The 25,194-nt window shown below is 35.9% G+C and overlaps 3 protein-coding genes across 4 annotated transcripts; 1 reads left to right on the top strand and 2 right to left on the bottom strand.

Moving 5' to 3' along the window:
* The first annotated feature begins 6,940 nt into the window (after nucleotides 1-6,940).
* Nucleotides 6,941-17,143, top strand: LOC127117460 (pentatricopeptide repeat-containing protein At3g22150, chloroplastic). 2 transcript variants are annotated; one of them, XM_051047480.1, is made up of 2 exons: nucleotides 6,941-9,788; nucleotides 15,644-17,143. In XM_051047480.1, exon 1 carries the CDS (start codon nucleotides 7,026-7,028, stop codon nucleotides 9,501-9,503), a length of 2,478 nt encoding a protein of 825 aa, XP_050903437.1. In that variant the 5' UTR covers nucleotides 6,941-7,025; the 3' UTR covers nucleotides 9,504-9,788; nucleotides 15,644-17,143. The 2 variants fall into 2 exon arrangements, with proteins under 2 accessions (XP_050903437.1, XP_050903438.1); XM_051047481.1 differs by having other exon boundaries at nucleotides 15,681-16,416.
* Nucleotides 17,144-17,361: 218 nt separating this feature from the next.
* Nucleotides 17,362-19,625, bottom strand: LOC127117461 (putative UDP-glucose flavonoid 3-O-glucosyltransferase 3). The gene has a single exon (XM_051047482.1). It carries the CDS (start codon nucleotides 19,373-19,375, stop codon nucleotides 17,951-17,953), a length of 1,425 nt encoding a protein of 474 aa, XP_050903439.1. The 5' UTR covers nucleotides 19,376-19,625; the 3' UTR covers nucleotides 17,362-17,950.
* An 891-nt stretch (nucleotides 19,626-20,516) lies between these two features.
* Nucleotides 20,517-24,467, bottom strand: LOC127117459 (AP-1 complex subunit sigma-1). Its single transcript, XM_051047479.1, has 7 exons — nucleotides 24,297-24,467; nucleotides 21,823-21,909; nucleotides 21,560-21,651; nucleotides 21,340-21,448; nucleotides 21,179-21,214; nucleotides 20,899-20,985; nucleotides 20,517-20,814 (listed from the first exon to the last, which is right to left on the bottom strand). Exons 1-7 carry the CDS (start codon nucleotides 24,297-24,299, stop codon nucleotides 20,743-20,745), a joined length of 486 nt encoding a protein of 161 aa, XP_050903436.1. The 5' UTR covers nucleotides 24,300-24,467; the 3' UTR covers nucleotides 20,517-20,742.
* Nucleotides 24,468-25,194: the final 727 nt, after the last annotated feature.

Genomic DNA, 25,194 nt, shown 5'->3' with positions numbered 1-25,194 from the left:
TAGAGCATACAAAAAGTGTATAACATAAAGTCTATGCAGGTAGGACTTAGACATTCTTTCGTGAACAAGTTGATTAAGGATGTAATCATTTCATTTACATATATACGATCGAGCTATAATTTGCTTGATCCATTTATTAAACCACTTGCCAAAGATTTAGTAAAGATTGCCTCGAGAGGTATGGTATTGAAACTCCTTGAATAAGGGTTCTGAGAACAGTAGCAACCCAATCTAAAGTTAACAAACCTTAACCTAAGATTCAATGGATAATAACAAGTCGTTGATTTGGATGTTTGTGCAACATTCTGTGACAATGTTGACTATTGAAGGTTGAGTTTTTTTTTTCAAACTCTTAATGAAGTTCTATATCGAGGATATGTATCTCAAGAAATAGATACAAAATGAACATCACCTATATGAATTTCTAGATGATGTCGTTTCAAAGTGAGAGTTGGAGTTTCTCTCATGAAAAATTCACAAAAATAGGAAAAGCACATGGTCATAAATAGTGTTAGGCGAGAGATGTAGGTGAAGAACCATTAAAAAATGTGTGTAAGGTAACATCGGTATAATCACAAGAGATAATGGTTCAAAGCATAACTAACTAATATTCTGATAAGTTCAAATCGAAAGATATTTAACTGTATTAACATTATTTTCCTCTCTTTTTTGGGAATTGGTCTTGTCATTATTAGAACAAGTTGGGGATTGTTGTAAATTATTAACAATTAATAATCTTGAGTGTGCTCCAAAATGACAAAAAATATGAAAGTGAAGGTTAATTTTTTAATTTAGAAACATGCAACACTTGTGAAGTATTGTAGTAGGCAATTTATATTTTGAATTCAGAAATAGACGACACTTCATGAAGTGTTGCAGAATATGAAGCAATACAGCCTTTGAAAACTGTTGTTATAGGCAAAATAATACAACATTTGATAAAAGTGTCTTTGTAAGCAAAATAATGCAACATTCGGTAAAAGTGTTGTTGTGGGCGAAATAATACAACATGGTAAAAGTGGTGTTGAAAATGGTGCTTCATCAAGGGTCGCAACCTATGAAACAACACTACTTTGGCCCATAAATTAAGCATTCAAGATTCAGAAAAATAACACATAAAAGTCTATCATTTTCACACAAAATTCCAGATTTTATCTTCCTTACATTCTATTTTTTATTGCTATTATGCAAACTCGAGTATAAGCTGAATTATCCTTGGTATTCTTGCGGCCCAACTCTAAGACATTTGAGAATGTTTGAAATACTTATAAGGAAAGTGATTGTGTTTAGGATTCTAGCCTTGATTCATTCGATTTAAATTATTTTTATAACATTATTGACATTTGGATAAACTTCTTAATCATTTCAAAACTTTCTCACCCCCGCCTAAAAACCTGGTTTTGTAAAGAAATACAACACATCATATATATGAAATGATTTTTTTTGGAAAAGCCAAATATTGTATTCATCGGTGTGGTCTACACCAGTTTATTCCTGTATTGGTTGTTTTTTATTCTGTGTTTTTAGACTGTATTTTGTTGTGGTGGTGGCAGTGTGCTATGGGGCTAATTTAGGCGATTTTGCAGTTTTAGTAATGTTGAGGCATTCTATGTATTTTGGTTAGGAAGCCCTCGGGGTTTAGGCGTTGTTTTCTTAGCAATGTTTAACTAATGAAATGAATGGATGAACAATACACATGAGACCTATTAATTGTACTATAAATTAATGGTACAAATGTAAAAGTCTTTTTATAAAAAGAATAATGAAAAAAAATTAATTAAACCAATTACCCCCAACGGACAAAAGTCATGGCTAATATTCAGATACATAGGTTTATCCTCTTTATTTCCTCCTTTCCTTATTCCCCACATCTTGTTCTTCACGTTGCTTTATGTTAAGGAATACATTGCACTATCATTTATAATCAAAGTCAAAATTTTAGTGTTTGTGCTGCATTATAGAAGGTTGGGATGATGACATGAATATCAGTTCCCCGGTGATACAGATTGGGAATGTAAATAAACACATAAATAATTAGATTTGTAAAGTTGAAAACAAAAAAAAAAGGTTTTCACCGACCATAAATCTTGTCATGACACTTTTTTGGCAATCGAATGAAGAAAGTGATTTAAAATCCTAAAAATCAAAACCAAAAAATTATAAATTTCAAAAATATTGTAAAATAAGATGAAAATCCTATAATAATGAAACCAAAAAACTCGTGCATAAAAAATATTCGAAAAGGAATCTAAAAACTAAGAAATAAGGAAAACCAATAAATAAGGCAAACAAAATAAAACCAGAAAACTAGAACATCCAATATTGCCAAAAAAAATCTGAATTAAAATCGTAAATAATAAAAATCAGAACTTAATCGTTGTTGTATTAGACAAATAATATTATTTAGAGAGAGAGAGAGAGAGAGAGAGAGAGAGAGAGAGAGAGAGAGAGAGAGAGAGAGAGAGAGAGAGAGAGAGAGAGAGAGAGAGAGAGAGAGAATCGAAATGAGATTGATAAAAAGGATTGAGAGGGAGTGACACGGGAGATAGAGAGATGAAAGACTATATTTTTAAGTAGAAATTTATTTTAAAAATTAGTATTTGGGGCGTTTGTGATAATTTATGCTTAGCAATAAAAAGTTGTTATATAATTTAGTAGTTGACAAAAATTCATACAGTAAAGACTCAACTTAGCATATGGTACGGGTCTGGTCAAGACCAGAGGTGATGAATGTAACTTCTTAAATCTGTTGGAGGTCTACTCACATTAGGGTTTCAATGAAAATTCTTTGGTTTCTTGAGGACTTAGTATAATGGTAAGGAACGATCTATGGACATTGAGAGAAATTGAGACATAAATGTTATTTGTCATGTTACTCATTGCACTTCTTTTAAATATGTTAGATTTCTCATTTTGAATATATTTTTGTATTTGTCAGAGTTAAACTTGATTCCCTTGTGGATTATCATGAATCCTAAAAAACATGCCCCCTTGAACTTTGAATGTACATATTTTTAAGATTCAACTTCATGTTATATATTTTGAGCTACTCAAATATTATTTTTTGATACTCAAAATTTGATACAACGCCTTAGGTTTTGATCACCATATTGTTTGTGTAGATCTCGATGTTATTTTTAATCTACTTTATACATATTTTACCAATAAGTCTTTGGTAGGTTGTTCATGCATTCTTTATTCAAAAAAAAGTGTGTGTTGAAGGAGAATATAGGTGTAAAATGGTCTAGATGGTGAGTTGAATAAACAGTTTCTCTAAAACCATTATCAAAAACATTTTCTTCAAATATTAGAGTTTTACAAGTAAAAGCACAATTTACAAACGAAAGTGTGAGAGTAGAATTTTATAAAAGATGTGTTTGAATAGATTTCAAAGTTGACACAAATTATCAAAAATTACAACGACTGAGAAAGATGAAAATGCTTAAACGTGTAATGCATCAATTAACATGATTCAATTTGCACATAAGGACCAAACTGAATTTGATTAATTAAACAATCAATATAACATTAAGAGTTTATATAAACATTATTGCCATAAAGAAGATTCAAATGACAAAAATTATCACAGGTCTACACTTACACAATAAAGCAATATAAGTAGATAAAAAATCTATCAACATGTGATTTTAGAAAGCGAAAAAAACCTAAGTCGTGTAAATCTATACTTGAATGTAAAAGAGACGTGGAAAGAGAAATTTGTACATAGGGTTTATACTCGTTCATCGTGTTTGCCCTTGCTTTGCACTTAGTTTAGTCTTCAATGGAGATCCACCAAAAGTTCATTATGTCTTCCATTATTTTATAAATTAATATACAAGAGTTTTTGTTAGAACACAATCAAGACAACACTAAACACTTCGAGCCAAAATGCTAAGCAAACACAAGTCTAAATATACATTTTCCTTCTGTTGTAGCAGAACACTAAAAATTACCAAATTCACAAAATATTCACTTGATCTTAAACCAATTTTCTTTCTAGACACAAAATTAAGCTCCAAAATTCCATATACATCATTCTTCACTCAAACCTACTAGAACTCCCTTGTTTAAGCCTTTGTTTTACTGAATGATCTTGGAAACTCCCAACTTTGTTTTGTATAAACATTCACTTGGTTCTACCGAAGTCTTCAATGGAGAAGAAAACATTTTTTTCTTTGTTGGAAGTCACTCTTCAAACACCATAATCACGAAATTGATTCTTCAATTTGATACACATAAAATCTTCATAGAAAACATTAAATTCCCTAATGTACCTTGCATCCACCACTCATGCTCAATCTCCTGAGTTAAGTACCATAATAATTGGGTTTCTTGGTTCAAGATTGAATATGATTAGTCATCTAAATAATCTGACGCAACTACTAAACAACACAAACTCATTAAACACACTATGAAGTTTTTATATAGGCTTGACTTGAGAGAAAAGGTGTGAAAGAAACAACATTCATGATTTTTCTAGATTTGTGAAAATATTGATTCTCTGATTATCAATTGTTATTGTATATTGAGAATGACAAAAATGTTTACATGGGTGCTAGAGATAATACACAAAATAGATAAGAAATTAGTTTAAGTCAGATCATACAATTATGGTTTAAATCATATGAAGGAATGACTTGAATCAAGATGGTAAAATTGTTGGGTCATCATGAGGAGTGGGAGTGCAACTTTTCATTAGTTGTATTTTATATGATTTCAAAACTAGGATACTTTAGCGTTTATGTATATTGGACGATATCCTCTAAGTCTTAATGTGCATCTTAGCATTAGAAAACATAAAAACACTTTAAAATGATTTAAAAAAGGTTTCATGCATTAAAAACAAGTTTTGTGGGAAAAAAATCTATGTATCGACACATACGTGTTATAGGTCGACACATAGAAGAAAATTTTTCCTATGTATCGTTACATACGAGTTACAGGTCGACACATGTACCTCACTTTTAAAGTCTATAGCTTATGTTTGATGTGCCGATTGTATGTGTCGATACATGACCTATAAAGGTCGATACATGACTTATACAAGTTGACACATGCATCAAATAGGTCAACACATGAGTACATAGGTCAACACATGCATCAACAATCTTGAAAATTTGCATTGTTTTCTAAACCTCTTGCATTTCTCTTGCTTCAAACTTGCACACATATATATACTTCATACATGTTTCATTTCTAGTAAGATTATAGAGTAAACCTACATGAAACCTGGATTTCAAAGAGTTCTCAGCACCTTCAACCTACATTCTATGCATACACACAAATAAACTACACGTAATCATTTTTTTTGTGCCATCTATAATCGGTTGATAACATCCAATTTAGGTTATTGAATTATAAGTTGTGTTGGTATCTTTGAGGGATTCAAATAAGAAAACCAAGTTGGGGTTTTCCTTTAAGATCAATTAGGGTTTTGAAGGTTTTGGAAACGATTATGCAATTTGGATCCGATCGAGTGAAGACTTTGAAGAACGGGGGTTTCTTGCAAATGAGTGACATGAGATTGTGGATCATATTGGTAAATATTGGGTTACAATAATTCACAACTTGGACTTGATCGAGTGAAGGCTTTGAAGAACAAAAAGTTTTTGTAAAGGGGTAGCGTGAGATAGTGAATCAAATTGGCATTGTTGGGTTACTTGATCAAGCTCAGATCAAGGAAAGAGAAAAGTTTAAAATCAACATCAAACTTAGGATTTGTAGGGTTATATTGCTACATTTCTCTTGTACTCTACTTTTGCAAAGTAAGGTTAATTTCATTATCTTAATTTGAGTTCGAATTGAAGGCAAACGTACCCATAGTGAGGTCGATTAGGCAACTGCCTAAATAAATCCTTATATACTCTCTCTCTCTCTCTATATATATATATATATATATATATATATATTTCATTTGTAAATTATTGAATTCATTGATTGTGCGATCAATACATTTGGTTAATCATTTTGAAAACCATTTGAAAAATATTTTGTTGAGTTGATCTCAATCCTTTAGATTATGGTTGGATTTTAAGATCAACAAAACTATACAAATTTCTAAACGAAACCGATTGCACACAAGGTGTTCGATAATTTGTCTCAATAATATTTTTATGTATTTTTTCATTGGAAATAGTCTCTAACTTTATTATTGCATCCAATTGACCGTGGTTGAAAGTTTGTTGATCAAGTTTGTATTTATTATCATACTTTGATTGTAATTACGTATATCCGAGCTTTTCAAATAGCGGTTCGGTTAGATACCTTTGTTGGATCATCATGAGGAGCATACATATGATATGTGTAGGTGTCCTCTCACTTATAAAGTGCTGAATCTTCATTTTTTAAATCAATGTGAGACTTCCAACTCACACTTGTACACAACAAAAATATCGATTTGACTTGTTTGATTCAGATCATGATTTAAATCACGTCATTTGAATCAAGAAATTACATTATTCTAATCACACAACTACAAGTGATTTTCAAAAGAATTTATTTAATCATGATTCGAACCATCCCTTGATGTGATTCACATCAAGTCACATCAAGGTACCTTTGATACGAATCAGACATGTCGTTGATTCAAACAATTATTACAATGCCAAATTCCAAATTTCGATTTAATTCTTGATTTGAATCATCTAAAGTTGTGATTCAAATTAAGCTTTAAAACTATTTTATTTTAAAACTTCTAATTTGTGATTCAAGATTAAAAAATATTGCAATCGCCTCAACCTAATTGAGTATAAGATAACTTAAAATACAACCTAATTGAGTATAAGATAACTTAAAATACAATATTACTATATAAATGATAAAATCAAATTAATAATAGATTAATAAAATTAAATTACAAATAAATGATAGTTTAGGAATATCAAAAAGCCGATATGACACATGTAATAGAATTTTATGTTAGGACAAATGAGGTATTTCCTTAACCATGGGTAGTAATAGAAGTAGATAGATGAGAAACTATGGTATTATTAGTGATAGAAGAGCCACATGCATGAAAACAAACAATGAATGGAAAAACAGCAACAACGATGACTTCTCCCGCCGTCCCTCTCCCCGTCTCCACCACATCCACACCGTCAACCGCCGCCACTCAAATCCGCGTCGCCGCAAAACAGAAAGAGTGGAACAAAGCAATCAGCACAAGCATCCGTTCACGTCTCAGCAAACTATGCCGAGAAGGCCAACCTCACCTCGCTCGTCAACTCCTCGAATCTCTTCCCCGTCCTTCCACCGTCGTCTGGAACTCCGTCATCATCGGTTTCATCTGTAACAATATGCCTCTCGAAGCTCTTCTTTTGTACGCTCAAATGAGATCCAAACCAGACACTCGTTTTGATCCTTACACTTTCTCCTCCACTCTCAAAGCTTGTGCATTAACCAATGATGTTATTACCGGTAAAGCTATTCATTCTCATTTTCTTCGTTCTCATTCCAGTACTAACCCTGGTCCTAGTAGAATTGTTTACAATTCGCTTTTGAATATGTACTCTTCTTGTCAACATGATTATGTCCTCAAGGTGTTTGGTGTAATGCGTAAACGAAATGTTGTTGCTTGGAATACTTTGATTTCTTGGTATGTTAAGACCAATCGGTATCACGAAGCCGTTGATGCTTTTGGTACTATGATTAGTCTTTCCGTTGCGCCTACTCCTGTTACTTTTGTTAATCTCTTTCCTGGTTTATCGAAATTCGGTGATTCTAGAATTGCTCATTTGTTTTATGGATTTCTTCTCAAATTTGGTAATGAGTATGTTAATGATGTGTTTGTTGTTAGTTCTGCGATACTTATGTTTGCTGATCTTGGTTGCATGGATTATGCTCGTAAGGTTTTCGACCAATGTTTGAACAAAAATACTGAGATTTGGAATACTATGATTGCTGCTTATGTTCAGAATAACTGCCCAGTTGAAGCAATTGATGTGTTTGTTCAAGCCTTGGAGTCAGAGGAAGAGGAGGGTTTCTGCGATGATGTAACTTTGCTCTCTGTTATTACTGCTGTTTCACAGGTGCAGCAAATTAAATTGGCTGAGCAGCTGCATGCGTTTGTTCTAAAAAGTTTGCCTGCTTCGCTAATTATAATTCTCAATGCTATAATGGTTATGTACTCGAGATGCAATCTTATTAATACTTCGTTCAAGGTTTTTGATAAGATGTTGGAAAGGGACGCTGTTTCGTGGAATACAATAATATCTGCCTTTGTACAGAATGGTTTCAATGAGGAGGCGCTTATGCTTGTTTGTGAGATGCAGAAGCAAAAGTTTTTGATTGATTCTGTTACCGTGACTGCTCTTTTTTCTGCAGCTTCTAATCTTAGGAATATGTATATTGGAAGGCAAACTCATGCATATTTGATTCGCCGTGGGATACAGTTTGAGGGGATGGAGAGTTATTTGATAGATATGTATGCAAAATCCGGCTCAATTAGGACTTCTGAATTGTTGTTTGAGCATAACTGCCCGAGTAATAAAGACCAGGCCACATGGAATGCTATGATTGCTGGTTATACTCAGAATGGGCTCAATGAGAAAGCTATTCTTCTTCTTAATGAGATGTTGGTGCAAAAGGTACTACCAAATGCGGTGACATTGGCATCAATTCTTCCTGCTTGTAGTTCAATGGGAAGCATGGGATTCGCTAGGCAAATTCATGGATTCTCCATCCGTCATTTCTTGGAGAAAAATGTTTATGTGGGAACTGCTTTAACTGACTCATATTCCAAATGTGGTGCAATTAGTTATGCTGAAAATGTTTTTGTGAGAATGCCCGAGAAGAATTCGGTCTCATACACCACAATGATAATGTGCTATGGTCAGCATGGGATGGGTAAGAGAGCTCTTACCCTGTACGACTCTATGCTGAGATCTGGCATTAAGCCTGATGCAATTACTTTCGTTGCCATCTTGTCTGCTTGTAATTACTCTGGATTGGTTGATGAAGGCCTTCAAATATTTGAATCTATGGAGAAAGTACATAAAATTAAGCCTTCAATCGAACATTATTGTTGTGTTGCCGACATGTTAGGGAGGGTTGGAAGGGTGATTGAAGCCTATGAGTTTGTTAAGGGACTGGGTGAGGATGGTAACAGCATGGAAATCTGGGGATCTATTCTTGGGTCATGTAAAAATCACGGGCATTTTGAATTGGGAAAAGTTGTTGCCAAAAAATTGCTGAATATGGGTAGGGAGAAAAGAATGGCAGGATATCATGTTCTGCTCTCAAATATTTATGCAGAGGAAGGAGAGTGGGAAAATGTTGATAGAGTGAGAAAGCAGATGAAGGAAAATGGTTTGCAAAAAGAAACAGGATGTAGTTGGGTTGAGATTGCTGGGTTTGTAAACTGCTTTGTATCTAGAGATGAGAAGCACCCTCAAAGTGATGAAATATGTTATATGTTGGACAAGTTGACTATGGACATGAAGGACGCGGGTTACAAACCACTTTACGGCTTAAATTTAAATATGATTTTGGATTCTAATGAATGAATTGAATAATTATCACAAGTTTTTATCAGAGGGAGGTGGTGGTTGGTTTATGGTGGGAATTGTTATGAAAGTAACAACTGATAATAGTTTCTGGACCTGCATAAATTTATCCTATGTACACCACAACAGCCACTTGTTTGAAACACTTAGGCTGTTCATTCATTTGAAACAGATTGTAATTGGTTAAAAAATCAAACCATTCATGTATATTACGACTGTGAAATAATTACTTACAAGTTTGATCATACTTTTATCTCCAATTCAAGAAACTGTGGCTACATCTAGGTACCATTCTTCAACTCAGCATTTTTCACATTTTTTAACATTTTAATATAATATTTACTTGTAGTCTTGGAGCTTTTATGATAAAACTGAACTGAACAATTAAAAGGTAGTACTAATCTGTCTGTGTTAAGCTCATTCACCTTTAATAAAAGTGTACACAAAAAGAATTGATTATGATAAAACTGAACTGAACAATTAAAAGCTAGTAATAATATGTCTGTGTTAAAGCTCATTCACCTTTGATAGAATCTCAGAATCTGTTAGAGAGAATAATTGAGAAATTCATATTGTATTCCTTGAATGAAATAATTACAAGAAAAATGCTTATAAAGCACACAAGTGTAACAAACTATGCCAGCTCAGCATAATTGAGTGGCTCAGATCTAATCTAAAGGAAAGGCTCAGATTGAATCTAAGCTACCAGAATATGCAATATAATATATAACTCTATTATTCCCCCTTAGAAGTTGAGGGTGTGTCACTCAAGCTTTGTTTGTTGACCACTCTTAACTTGTCACGGAGAGGAAGGAATTTCACAGCTGATGAAGGTTCGGTGAACACATCTGCCCACTGATCATGAGCAGGAACATGAGCCACCACAAGACTTTTGCTAAGCACCTTCTCTCTAACAAAGAAGATGTCCAACTCCATATGCTTGGTTCTATTGTGAAGGATTGGATTATGAGCAAGTGTAACTGTGCTGAGGTTGTCACACAAAATTTTTGGAGTTTGAAAGTTGCAGTGAAGCTCCCTCAACAAGGATTGCACCCACAATATCTCTGCAGCAAGCTGTGCCATGCTCCTGTACTCGGCCTCTGCACTAGACCTAGCAACCAGCTGCTGCTTCTTAGACCACCAAGATATGAGATTGGGACCAAGGAAAACACACGCACCAGAAGTGAATCTTCTGTCATCAGGATCCGAAGCCCAATCAGCATCACAAAACTCTAGTAAAGAAAGGGGCTGCTGGGTTTGAGCAGGTTGGAGAAGCAGCCCATGCTGTAAAGTGCCACATAAGTACCTCAAAATTCTCTTTACTGCTTTCCAATGCTCCTCGAGAGGGTTGGACAAAAACTGACACACTTTGTTAACAGAGAAAGAAATTTCTGGTCTTGTTAAGGTGGCATACTGCAGTGCCCCAACCACTGACCTGTACAAAGCAGGATCAGCAACACTGTCAGAGCCAACTTTTGACAGCTTGCTACTAGAGACCATGGGAGTTGGCATCCCATTGGCATTGAGCATATTGACTTTGGCCAGTAAATCACGCACATACTTAGTTTGAGATAGAAACAAAGAGCCATTAGGGAGGTGAGAGACCTCAATACCTAGGAAGTAATCCAATTTTCCAAGTTCTTTGAGGGAGAAGGCAGCATTTAAGCTCTTGATCAAGGAGGTGATAAATGAGGCTGAGTTTCCAGTGATGATAATATCATCAACATAGACCAAGATCACAATATGCAGGCTGTTTGTGTTAAGGAAAAACAGGCTAGGATCACACCTGCGGGCCGTAAACTGGTGTTGCAATAAAGCTCCTTTAAGCTTGTCAAACCAGGCCCTAGGAGCCTGCTTGAGCCCATAAATAGCTTTATTTAATTTGCATACCAGGCTCTTATCAGATACTTCAAATCCAGGGGGTTGGTGCATGTAAACTTCCTCCTCAAGACTACCATTGAGAAAAGCATTGTTCACATCAATTTGCTGAATGAACCACCCATGAGTGACAGCAAGTGTTAGAACTGTTCTGACTGTAACCGGCTTAACAACTGGCGAAAAGGTTTCCTGAAAGTCACTGCCAGTTTGTTGGTGAAAGCCCTTTGCCACAAGCCTAGCCTTGTATTTGTTTATGGAACCATCAGAATTTTCCTTGACCCTAAAGACCCATTTATAACCAATGGGCTTCCTTGAGTCAGATGGAGACACCAACGTCCATGTCTGATTTTTCAAAAGTGCATGAAATTCATCTTTCATTGCCTGAAACCAGTGTGGAACAGCCAAGGCCTGACTGACAGAGGAAGGTTCCATGTGAGTGAGTAAGAGTGTGGGATTAAGTCTTGGTTGAGTGACGTCACTTTTGGCTCGTGTTTGCATAATATGAGTGTTAAGGGGATGAATAAAAGGTTGGGATGGGTTAAAGGGTAAGGGAACAGGGCTGACAGAAGATTCTGCAGGAGAAGAGGAGGGAGAAATGGTACTGCATTCAGCAATATCAGAGAGAATTAGGCCAGGAGAAGAAGAAGTGGAGGGAATAGGTGTATGTGGAGAGCTGATATTAGCAGGAGTATGAAGAGGACTGGGAGGGGAAGTAGGACTGACACCAACAGCAGTAGAAGAAAGAGATGGTGTAGGACTGTCAGAATTAAGAAGGTGAGGATGAGGAGAAGCTTCAGCCATGAACCATGAAGAAGCAGAAACAGGGGAAGTAGGAGCAGCAGTAGAAGGTGGAGTGGAAGTGGGAAATAAAAGGGAATAAGGAAACCTTGTTTCCTGGAAAAGAACATCCTTAGAAATATAGAGATGTCCATTGGCAGCCAAACATTTGTACCCCTTATGAACAGTGGAGTATCCTAGAAAAATACACTCCTTAGACCGATAATCAAGTTTGTGAGCATTGTAGGGACGGAGGAAAGGGAAACACGCACAGCCAAAGACACGGAGACATGTGTAATCAGGATGTTTATGGAGAAGTTTGAAGTAAGGTGATAAGTTTCCAAGAGTAGGACTTGGGAGCCTATTAATCAAGTAGGAAGCCGTGACAAAGGCATGATCCCAAAATTTTAAGGGAAGGGTGGACTGAGCAAGTAAGGCAAGACCGGTTTCAACAATGTGACGGTGTTTGCGCTCAACTAAGCCATTTTGATGATGAGTATGGGGACAAGTAAATCGATGAATAATGCCTAGCTCTTGAAGGTACTTTGTAAAAGGTCTAAATTCACCCCCACCATCACTTTGTACTGTTTTGATTTTGCAATTAAACTGCATTTCAACCATAGTTTTGAATTGAATGAATTGAGGCAAAGTATCAGATTTGAGCCTAAGAGGGAAGACCCACACAAACCTAGAGTAGGCATCAACACATGTCAAAAAATAAGTGAAGCCACCTGAGGATTTCTCAGGGACAGGCCCCACAAATCACAAACCACAAGTTCAAAAGGATGATTATAAACCGTATTGGATAAAGGTGCATGCAATCTATGAGATTTACCCAAGCATGCATGACAGAGATCACCACTAGGCTTAGATGGGATAGGGATGTGGCAAAGCTTCAAAACTTCTGTAAGTGCATGGTGATGAGGGTGACCTAGGCGTGAGTGCCATAGGGCATACTTGCGGTTGGAAATAGAAGGTAAAGCATTAAGAGCAGCAACATTAATTTCAGGAAATTGAGAACAAGCTGAATCAAGAGCTGAATCAATCTTATTATTAGATAAGACATCAGTACAAGGAGAAGTACAATCATTAAGAGTAATAGACCTAGGATCACTATAACATGATGTACTTAAATTACAATGTACTGAAGAACTGGAACTAGAACACAACTGAGACATTTGGGCAGAAGGAAACTTGTATAGGCCATCAGCACCAACACAGCCACGCAGAAGAGTTTTAGAAGAATCCTGAGATTTTACAAGACAGAATTTAGGGTGAAACTCAAAGAAAACGTTATTGCCTTGTGCAAACTTGTTGACACAGATAAGATTCTTAGTTATCTTAGGCACAAGTAATAAGTTGTGTAAGGTGAGAGGCGTGTTAGGGCAAACAGGTGATGAAAAAGACATAGAGCCTACAGAGTTTATAGACAGACCTTGGCCGTTACCCATATACACATGCTCGGATCCAGGCAATGAAATCGAATCAGACAAATTTGACGCCTCAGGTGTGACATGGTGAGACGCACCTGAATCAGGGTACCACCATTGATTGCTGAATGAGGGATCCACACCAGTGTAGAGAGCTTGAGGCTGAGGAGGACGCTGAGGTGGTGGCCTAGGAGCAGCATAACCAAAGGACGGTTGATACACAGGACGTGCAGGCATCATGAATGGATTGAAGGAAGCTCTTGGAGGAGTAAACGAAGCTGCAGAGTAACGATGATAGCAGATAGAGGCATCATGTCCAGATTTGTGACAAATCTGACATTGAGATCTACCAAAGCGACCTCCACCACGGCCAAACCGACCACCACTACGGCCAAAACGACCTCCTCGTGAATTGTGACCATGGCTCTCAGCGTGCGCAGTAATATGACTAGTACCTTGAGGAAACGACTCTGTTCCAATGACGGATTGCTCAGAAACAACTGATGAACCTACCGGAGCTGCTTAAGTCAGATTCACCGTCGCCGGCTCAGGGAGAACAGCCTTACGATGCTTCCCAAGGCGCGATTCATGCGCAAGAAGACTTGATTCAAGCTCGTCCAAAGAGTTGAGATCTTCTTTGCTATTAACGGCGGCAACTATAGGATCATACTCCTCAGGTAGCGCATCGAGGACGATCTCAATTAGGTTACGCAGCGGAACTGGATCTCCAACAGAAATCAGCGAATCACTGATTTCGTGAACACAAACCATGAATTCCGTAATCACGAGCGATCCTTTCGTGAGATGACGCAATTCCGACCGGAGTTGACGAGCTTTGGTGGCGAGGAGAGTGGCGAAGTACCGGTGAACTTCCGTCCAAACCTGCCATGAGTGACGACAATCCACCAATTTGGGAAGAAGAGAGTCAGAAATTGTTGAGAGAAGCCAAGTGCATATAAGTGCATCTTGTTGCTCCCAGTCAAGGTAAGCTGAGATAGTTCCGGTGAGTGCAGCGTCTGAGTTAGATGAAAACTGCGGTGGAACAACTGGTGAAGTGACGAAGCGTTGAAGCTTGTGACCACGAATGACACCATCTATCTGTTGCTTCCACTGTTTGAAATTCTTATCGTCAAGCTTAACGGAGATCAGATGCGAAAGCTTGAGCTGAGAAGAAGGAAAGGCACCGTCGCTGTTAAACGGCGACGCCATGGAAGAGCACTAGATCTGGATCGAAGAAAAAGATGAAGAAGCTCTGGATACCATGATAGAATCTCAGAATCTGTTAGAGAGAATAATTGGGAAATTCATATTGTATTCCTTGAATGAAAGAATTACAAGAGAAATGCTTATAAAGCACACAAGTGTAACAAACTATGTCAGCCCAGCATAACTGAGTGGCTCAGATCTAATCTAAAGGAAAGGCTCAGATTGAATCTAAGCTACCAGAATATGCAATATAATATATAACTCTATCAACCTTTAATAAAAGTGTACACAAAAAGAATTGTTTATGATGGGGCGATATTGTTAGGGCTACAAATCGGAGAGTCAACATGAGATAATATTTTTATTTTGGGGCTTTTCTTTAAGAGCAACACATCTTTGTGAGAGACACACCACATACTCACCTAAAACTTTAAGGCGATAGGTGTGTGGGTTCTCCCACATATAAATGCTCAAGTCTCTCACACTTGTTATTCTCAACCCTCTCAAGCAGAAACACTTTTTTTTATCACATACACTTGTATCGCCGTTGACACTCTTCAACGAACTCTGGGGCTACAAATTGGAGGATCAATATGAGAGAACATTTTTATTTTGGGGTTTTTCTTTAAGAGAAACACAACTTTGTGAGAGACACACAACATACTCACCCAAAACTTTAAGATGATAGGTGTGTGAGTTTTCCTATATATAAATGTTCAAGTCTCCACATTTCTTCTAACCAATGTGGAAGTTCCCCACACTACTCACATTTATTATTCTCAAGAGATATGTTTATTTAAGTTTGATATGGAAGCTAGCTCTAATATTTTATATTGTTTTTCATATCAGGTTGAATATTGTTGTTTCGAATTTGTTTGGGGTCCAGGTACATGATAGGGTTACAACACTAGGACTAAAGTCTAAAAGCAGGATGATGAGTAAGTTTTCTTGTTTCTCTCTCACTGGATGCTCGGTAAGAATATTGTATTGTTTTGGATTTCCTTTTTACAAATGAGTACTATGGAATATGGCAAGCTGTCAGATTTTATCAGAGGGACCTATCTTTCTATAAGGAGGAAAAAGGTTCTATGAAAGGTTGTGTTTAACTTTAACAGTTCTAATTAGTGTTTTAAATTTGGTTAATTCTACTTCTTAATTCTTCTCAGAATTCAGAAGTCTAGATTCTTTGTCCTTAACCATGCTCCATGGTTGTCATTAGGCTATGTAAACTCCTGTCTGTTAAAGTCACGTCAAGTCTGAGAAGGCATGATTTAGGGGCTCAATTTGACATTTTCACATAAACTACATCAGTATTTATCCTCTCTGCTTTGACATGTACAGAACACAGTCTACATGTCTATTCAGTTGGATGTATAAATTTCCAATAGGTCTGACCTTAGACTAAATGTAAATTCAATGGTGTCTATATAAAACAAAATACCATGTATGCTCATAGTCATAGCAGTTTATATTGGAAATGTGCCAATATAAAAAGTTTTGTTTGTGACTAATTTGTGACTTGGTGATTTTTTTTATGTGATGAAGAGTCAATATTAGTTAAATAATTGGATATTAGATATCTGAACAAGGAGCGCACATTATATAGAGAGAATTTGAGAGAACTATAACTCTATTTATCTGTATTATTCTTCTATTCAGGTAATGTTGCAATTACAATAAGATGCAATCTACTTTTAATTCATCAGTTTAATAATTAGCAAAAATCTGAATACCTGCAGTACCGTAACTTGAACAAGTGTATTTGATGCTGTAGATGACTTGTATCTTGAAGCCATGTAATTTTGATCCACATTCAAACAATTCTTTATGAATTTCACTTTACTAAAATAAATGGTGTATTTTAGTTTAGATTATGAAGTGCAGAACTATATCAGCTACCTGTCAATTGTTATTATGAAGGAATGACTAAGATTTTAATACCATAGTTTTTTTTATGCATGTACATATATTCTATTTTGTTCTATCTATTGGTATCAGTGCCTCTCGATCGGACCATGGATCACCAACCGTTTATATACATGCACTAAATCCAAAAAGGTGTTGGACGTGAAGAGGTAAACCCAAAAGACCGTTGGGCTTGAAGGTGTGTATTTGGAAAATTTCAAATCCCACATTGGATAAACATAGAGCATTGAAAGAGTTTATGGTACTGTTTGGCATGACATTTTTTGAGTTTATAATTTATAGTTTATAAGGTCATATGACAAAATAAAAGACCTGGTTGGTATCACAAACTTTTAGCTTATTTTACTAACTTATAGTTATTTTTCAGAAGCTATTTCAAATAGCGTTTTATCTTATAGTTTATAGCTTATAATTTTTTTTCCACTTTTGTCTTTATTATTTTAATTAAAACCCACTACTACCCTTTATAATTTATTTTAATTTAAAACCAATATATTAAATGTCTTTTATGTCATTTTAATTTATCAACTAATTGAACCGTTAAGTTTACCAAACACTTCAATTAGCTTATCAACTATAAGTCATCGTCATTGATCAGCCATAAGATATAAGCTATTAGTCATCAACCATCAATCATAAGCTATAAGCCATCGACCGCTATTTTTACCAAACAAAGCCTATATTGAGTGACACCCTCATCCTAGAAGTCGGTTTTGTAAGAATGAGTTATGCCCAACATAAATTCTAAGATGGTATCATAGCGTATCCTAGACCCGTTGTTGGGCTTCCTGCGTCGTCCACGCTCTGTGTTCATTGAGGCCCGAACGTGAGATAGTGTGTTGGAATTTCCGCCTTCATTGCAGTCTGTCCTTAGTCGTCTTAATTGTGGCATTTGACTTGCCTTCACTGCAGCCTCCATCACATTCATTATATTGGGTTTGAAGGGGTGAATTTAATCCCACACTGCTTAAAGATATAATCCGTGTTGTGTTTATAAATGAGGGAAATTCTCTTTTTACAAAGACAATTTTGTAGGAATAAGTTAAGACCCAACCCAAATTCTGAGACTATTGTATTTGGAATTTTTGGATTTCTCAATTAATTGTAATTTTTGTACACAATTTTGTAAAACACGCCTCTTTTCTATGAAGTGAAGTCAAGCTGAGTAGATTTATTTAGTAATTCAACTATTACCCTCCAACCATTTTGTATGTAGTCAGGTGCATAGTTTTACACTTGATTAATAATATAATCAATCAAATGACTTAAACAAGTGTAGGAAGATCCACCCTCTAACAATGTCTTCCTACTTTGTTCACTCATTTCTTTTACTTTCTTCCTTATCTCTCCATTCTTATTCATCACACTTCTTATTCCTCTCTCAATTTTGTCTGCAGTCAAAAGATAGTCAGGTCCAACATCATACTCCATCCTATAATCCAAGGCAATCTCCACACCCATCTTCAGCTCCCGCACGAGCTCAAAAGCATTGGTCTGTTGCTCAGCTAAGAGTGGCCATGTGGCAATAGGCACACCATAATATATGCTTTCAAGAGTCGAATTCCAACCGCAGTGCGAAATGAAGCCTCCAGTGGCTGGATGGGCGAGTACTTGGACCTGAGGTGCCCATCCAATGACCTTTCCAATCTCTACTGTTCGGTCTAAGAACCCTTCAGGTAAAACTGCGACCAAATCAGAAAAAGGATAATCAGACACCAGACCCATGGTTCCCTTTGGCGGAGGTTTCCGCATGGACCACAGGAAGCGGGCTCTACTTTTCTCAATAGCACATGCAATCTCCCTAACCTGATCCTCATCAAAAGCACCCATGCTCCCAAAGCAGATGAAAATTACTGAAGATTGAGGTTGATCATCGAGCCACTTAATTGTGTCATTAGAATCAACAATACCATTAGGCTTGGGTTTGGTCTCAAGGTTTAATATGGGGCCCACCGGATATATGGGTATACTACGTAGACCCGGGTCTTCCAAGAATGAGTGAGCCGCATGTGGTTCTAGCTCATGAAACGAGTTTACTATAAAACCACTAGCTTTCTTGAGTCCTCTGCCATGATTGATGAAAGCTGATTCCCACTTCTTGCGGAGCACCACAGTGGGCAATGTGTTTGTAGGAACTGGATTTGAGAAACTCGGGATGTCCAACTCGTCCTGCTGCAACAACAATCGAGTCGCTTCTAAGTTGTTTTCGATAAGTCTGTGAAGATGAAGCACCAAACCAAGGTAAGCAATACCAGAAGTGAAGTAGAGAAGGGACGGGACACCAAAGTCGTTGGCAACATCAATCATGGTGGTACAAAACATGTCAACAACGAAAGCAGCAAGTTGTCCATTGATTTTGGCAACAACTTCTTTAACGTTTGGTTTTTGGGTTTCAGCGAGAGCACCGGCAGAGTAACTTCCATCAGTAGTGGAGGAAACATGAGTACATTCAGGGAGGTTAATGACATGGAGATTTTCTAAATCGAAGGAGGACGAAAGGGCTCGTACTTGTTCATCAGTGTTTGGAAACTTGATGACCAAGACGGTTATACTGAGACGGTTATCACGGTTGATAAGAAGCTTAGCGAACTCAAGGGTGGATGCTAGATGTCCCACACCTGGAGAAGGGATAAACACCACTTCTACTTTCTTCATCCTAAACACAGCACTCAACACAATTACATTACATGTAATTGTTAACTAGCAAGAAGCACATTATATATCAGTATTGTGAGTGATGGTTTTGCTTGTCCAATATTGTATTGTGAGTGCTGGTTTTGAACCTGAAATTTTTTGTGGTGGTCAACGATTCAGAAACATGAATTATTATTTTGTCTTTAACTTGTATGTTTGTTTTAGGATAATAAAGTTTGATCTGTGATGTCTTTTTATTGGAGACTTTTCAGATTTGAATTGAAAATATCCTCTACAGTTGGTTTTCCAAATGGGTGATATGATTGTAATCTCATTATTGTTTTTCACTTTTTCTTGGTTTTTGTAAAATGAAGTTTTTAAGTCGACAAGATAGAAATCATCTCAATCTGGTGGGGTATTTCAGAGTTAATTAGAGGGATGGAAAAACATGATAGAGATGTTAGTATGCAAAGCACAATTAGATCTGACGTTTCAACGACCCTCCATAATTTACCAAATTTAAACAATTTTTAATTGTTTTCTACAAACCTTGTACTACTTAACAAATTTAAACAATTTTTGATTGTTTTCTACAAACCTTATTCTCGAAGTGGGGCGTGTAGTTTTTTTATATAAAATTAAACAAGTAAACAACCAAATTATATCTAAGATTGACTCATTTTACCCATTTCTTATCAATTACAAGTATATCTTTATATTCTAAGCACTTACTATTGATTTAATCTCTCTATTTAATCACATTTTAACCACTTATTATTAATTTGACCTTTCTATTTAATAACTTAGAATCAATTTAACCATAACATTACGTTCAAAGAATTAATTAGTATGGTTTAACAGAACCGAAGACTATTTTGGAAAATGCATAATTTCAGTGATTCATTTGAGAGGATCTAACAAAATCAGAGACAAATTTGGTAGTCTATTCAAAATTTGTAGGATTTTTAATTATCACACAAAAATTTGTAGGATTTTTAATTATCACACAAGATAATACTATCTTTCTAAAAACTAAAATTTGCAGCTTCCATAAAAAAAGTTGATTATTTTGAATTGTGCAGACAAATCATCATTTTAGAATATAAACAAAAATTAATCAACATTAAAAAATTCAATTTCAAAGCACATGTATCAACACGGGTAATAAAAAGGTTACACATGTATACCAACTTGAAATAGCCATCCATGGGAATTGCAACGCAGATCAATGTTCATGTCAAGACTTGTTTTTTCTCTTTCTTTTCTATTTTACAAATTCAACTTAAAAATAAAGATGGAACATAGACATAAACCGTAAGTTCACACTTCAATTGCACCAAACTTTTCTGCATTCCTAGAAATCCCAACAATTACAACATCGGATATCCTTACTTCGTGGCTTGTGCGATAATATTACTCAAGGAACTGGCTTCTTCCTTGGCAGTCTCCACCAATGAATCCTAAAAGTCGATATTAAGCAAAATTAGATTATAAAAACTGATTGAAGAATCAAAATATATCCAAAAGAGAAAGATCATTGTTACCTGTGCAGCTATCAACCGGGCAACAGTTTTTTTGCTTGACTCCTGAAGCTCACCAGCAATTAAAAGTTCATCAAGTATATAATAGGCCTTCCATGATTAAAAAACAGAGAACAGGTCAGAAGGGACATTGCTTGACCAAAAATAATCACAGGTTATATGCTTGAATAAACCAGTCTCATTCAGTGTGAATCCACCTTGGAAGGATTGTTAATAAGAGTTACAGGAAAATAAGTAGCCATTAATTTGAAGTTTGGACATAAACCATTATACTTGGACAGACCTTATGGAAGTTGAATATCAAGTCCAATTCACATACCTGCAAATTGACAAGTGACCATTATTAGTTAGAGAGACACGAAGAAATTCTCATATCATATATTTCCACTTTGAACTAATGAAGCAAGCAGTACTATTCAAAAGTTAACTTTTAATAGAACTTACACTGCCAAAATACCGATCCAGAATCTCCACAAAATGATGAATCATTTCAAGGACTTCCAATTCGTTGTCAGCATCATCAATACACATACAGAAATAAAGACTAGCATACCTGCAGCATATGTTCATAATAAGACAGTCAGTTAAAAATCAAGCAAAACAAAAGAGTGCATTGCAAAGGAGTAGCATTCTTGTATGACGTAAAACACCCTTGCCATAATACCTTTTATAAACAACTTTATGTCCTCTCCACTCTACAAAGTTACATAGCTTGGGAGCACGGCTAAGAATCACTCCACTGAGCTCACGGATTACCTTGCCAAGAAAAGATTGGATATAAATACGTATGAAAAGTGTTTATCAAGGAATGTAGTGTGCTCAGCATGCAATGACCATCACTATCATTATATACAGATAGATAAAAGGAATGGGAAGAAAATAACAATTTACCATTATAAAGTGAATAAATGATAGGTTGTTAGTTACCTTACTTCTTTCCTTCTGAGTGTATGGGGAATACCATTTTGTGAGCCTGACCTTCCCTTGACGACTAATGAGCAGCACAAAGTGTATCTACATTTAGGAAGAGGAATAAAACATGCATGTTCAAATATGAAATACATAAATGATAATACGTAATTAAAAATACATTTAATTATAGGCGGCAACGGAAATCAATTAATCGAGTCTCCTATTCACAATGCTCAGAGTGGCACAGTCCTACCATCCACTATAAAGTTCATTAGTCATGCTATAATTTATAGTGGATTTTGAGTTTTGATTGACAGTTGTACAATTCTGATAAGTTGTAATAGTTGGAAAGGCTGTCAAAATCGGGATCTTGCATAAGATCGAGAGGGGATAGTAAGATCGTAAAACATAAGGCCGTAACTAAGATCGGAAGATTATACTCAATTATTTTGTAAGATCGAGAGTGGGTAGCAAGATCGTAAAACATAAGATCGTAACAAAAACCGCAAGATACTACTAAAACATAAAAAATACTACATATTTGAAGTATTTCTACATGATATTTTTGTAGGCAAGTGTATTCGTGGGAAAATGGACGCTGCCGAACCATAATTGTTGCGCCTCTGTATCTCGTCATCCTTCTCGGCTTGAAATGGTGGTGGCCAGAAAATGGCCGATCATGGCCGGAATTGGCCAAGATCGCACATAATCAATGTTTTTACCATTTGACTGGAACACACGATTCTACTTAAGATTTAGATCGTTGGGGTGAGTGAGATCGCAAAATCGCAAGATTTTAAGATTTAAATCGAGACTTTGATAACCACTTGGAATAGAATAAGTAATTAGATCAGTGTTTTCATGCTTCTTGTTACATCACACTTACTTACATAGAGAATCAACCACTTCTTTGACTTAGTTATCTTATACACTTAGATAGAAATCACAAATAAACAAGAGATGCTAGTGAATTAAAATGTTCTAATTCAATGTCTTAACAATAAATATGGAGCCTTGCCGAAGAAGAAAGACTATGATCAAGTAATGTCTAAACAATATTGTTCATTTCTTAAATATTTGCCTTATTAATTGAAAGGCTATATATATCACCCTAACTATCAACATATCAATTAATGAGTAATTGAATCAAGAACACACACTCCTTTGGGACACAATTTTTCACACACACTGTCGCACTCGCACATTAATCTATTTTTGAAAACCCAAACACATTAGCATTATAAACGTATCACTTCTGAGTTTCAGTTGTCTTTAAGCAATTTCATGGTATTATGCAAAACATACTAAACATCAAAACCGTCAACAATCATTTTATATCCAATTAATGGTGTGAAATTGGATCTTACTACATGTATTCCATACAAAAATGCATATGTATATTTATAGTCTTCCATCCTAGACTTTCAAAATTCAATCAGACAATAAATAAGCATTAGTGTTATCGAATTGCAACCCTATGGCGGATATACATGGTGATTTTTAGGCTTGCCACAATGGCAAAATATCGTCCGATATTGCGGGCTTTCCCACCATAATCTACAATTACGGCGCCGCAAAGCGGCCAATATGGAGGGATTTTGGCTCTCCGCCATGGACCCTCATCCACCATCGACAACACTGAGAAGCATGCATACGTCATAGAAACATGTATTCCAAAAACAAAATGCAAGTTAAGAATCAAGTTCAACTTCAAGATTGATAGTAATAGAAATCCAAAAGTCAAAACATGAAAGAAAGCTATCAGTGTAGTTTCAACACCCACAAATTTAATGGTAAGGCAGCCACGAATCACAAGCTGACTTTGTTTTTCCGAAATTAAGGCGAGCAACTGTTATTTTGCAAAAGCTACAAACACTTTGCAGTTATTGCAAAATCACGGTGGCTCTGATAAACTCACCCTAATAGAAAACATTGAATCATTGACGGAATTGGCAGTTTTGGGTAATTAAGCTATATAACACTCACACCTCCGAGAAAACCGATACCGACACTTGTACACTTGTGATTACATTTACTTTATTATTATTTTTTTAAATTATTACCGGTGTCGACGTGTATATGGTGTCTTTATAGTAATTAAGTCCACATACACACTGACACTAGAGTCTCAACAAACTATGGCTAGATCGGATCACAAAACTATGAGAAAACATTATTCAACAATTAACTGGATCTAGAAATTAGCAATAACCTAGAACAGCATCTTCAGAACAATTCATCCATGGTTTAGCATTAGGTGTTAAACAAACCTGGAGAAAAGATTAGAGAACACAGATCGGGTTTATGAAAGAAATAGCACGGAATCAGATTACGAAACCCTAAGTGCAGATTGAACTGAATCATTCGTAGTAGTAAATCTAACGAGCAAGAAAGAACAGCATGAAGAAACTAAAATTCATTGAGGAGCAAGCAAAAGAAACAAAAATGAAAAACAATGAAAGTAGAAGAAGGAAAATAAGTTGACTCACCATTGAAATTGGCGAAAGCGATCTCAATGTTGCAGAGAGAGAGAGAGAGAGATGGAGATGGAAACGAAGATGGTTGAGATTTAGGAATGACGAGTTTTTTTGTTTTTTGTCAAAATGAAAATGTGGGTCACTGTCTGGACTTGCTTGGGAAACTATGGCCCAATCAAGCCCATTATCTCAGGCTTGGTAAAAAAATTTAAATGTATTTAAAAATACATCTCAGAAAACATCTAAAATTCCAGTGACACGCAAGTGAATCATCATTTATTTTACTTTTTAAAATATCCAAAAATGCATCCAAAAATTCATCAGTGGCACTATGACTTTTTAAAATATTTCCCAAATCTATTGTGAGTGTGGATGTTAAACCGATCGAAGTGAATCATAATGTTAAATCGGATGAAGTGAATGATGATGTTAAATAAGATGAAATGAATGATGATGTTAAACCTGGTGCTCGACCGCTTGTTATTGAGGTAGATGTTTATGCATAATTTTAAAAAACATAAAAAGAGTTTAATGGGTTCGCACGGAGGTCGAGAAATTTGGGGGTCCAACAATAGTTCGGATAAAAGACAAACATTTGTAACAATGAGAGCGAAAGAAGTGGAATATATCAACTACGGATTAGGAAGTTGAAACGAGATTACACTGGATTGAGGAAATGTGAGTGTCCGTCTAAATTGTGTAGATATTGTATGGTGGATGAGACATGGAAATTTAATGTGATTTCTGGTATACATTATCATGCATTGACTAATAAGATACCCGATCATCCCATTGTATGTCGCCTTATTCCGGAGGAGAGCAAACTTGTTTTGGACATGACATTCAACATGGTGGTGCCGAAACACATACTCGCATATTTGAAATGTAAAAGACCTCTATATGTTTCTAA

This window comes from Lathyrus oleraceus, chromosome 2, assembly GCF_024323335.1.
Source record: "Lathyrus oleraceus cultivar Zhongwan6 chromosome 2, CAAS_Psat_ZW6_1.0, whole genome shotgun sequence".
Classification (NCBI taxonomy): Eukaryota; Viridiplantae; Streptophyta; class Magnoliopsida; order Fabales; family Fabaceae; genus Lathyrus; species Lathyrus oleraceus.
This window is presented reverse-complemented; position numbering and strand designations above follow the sequence as displayed.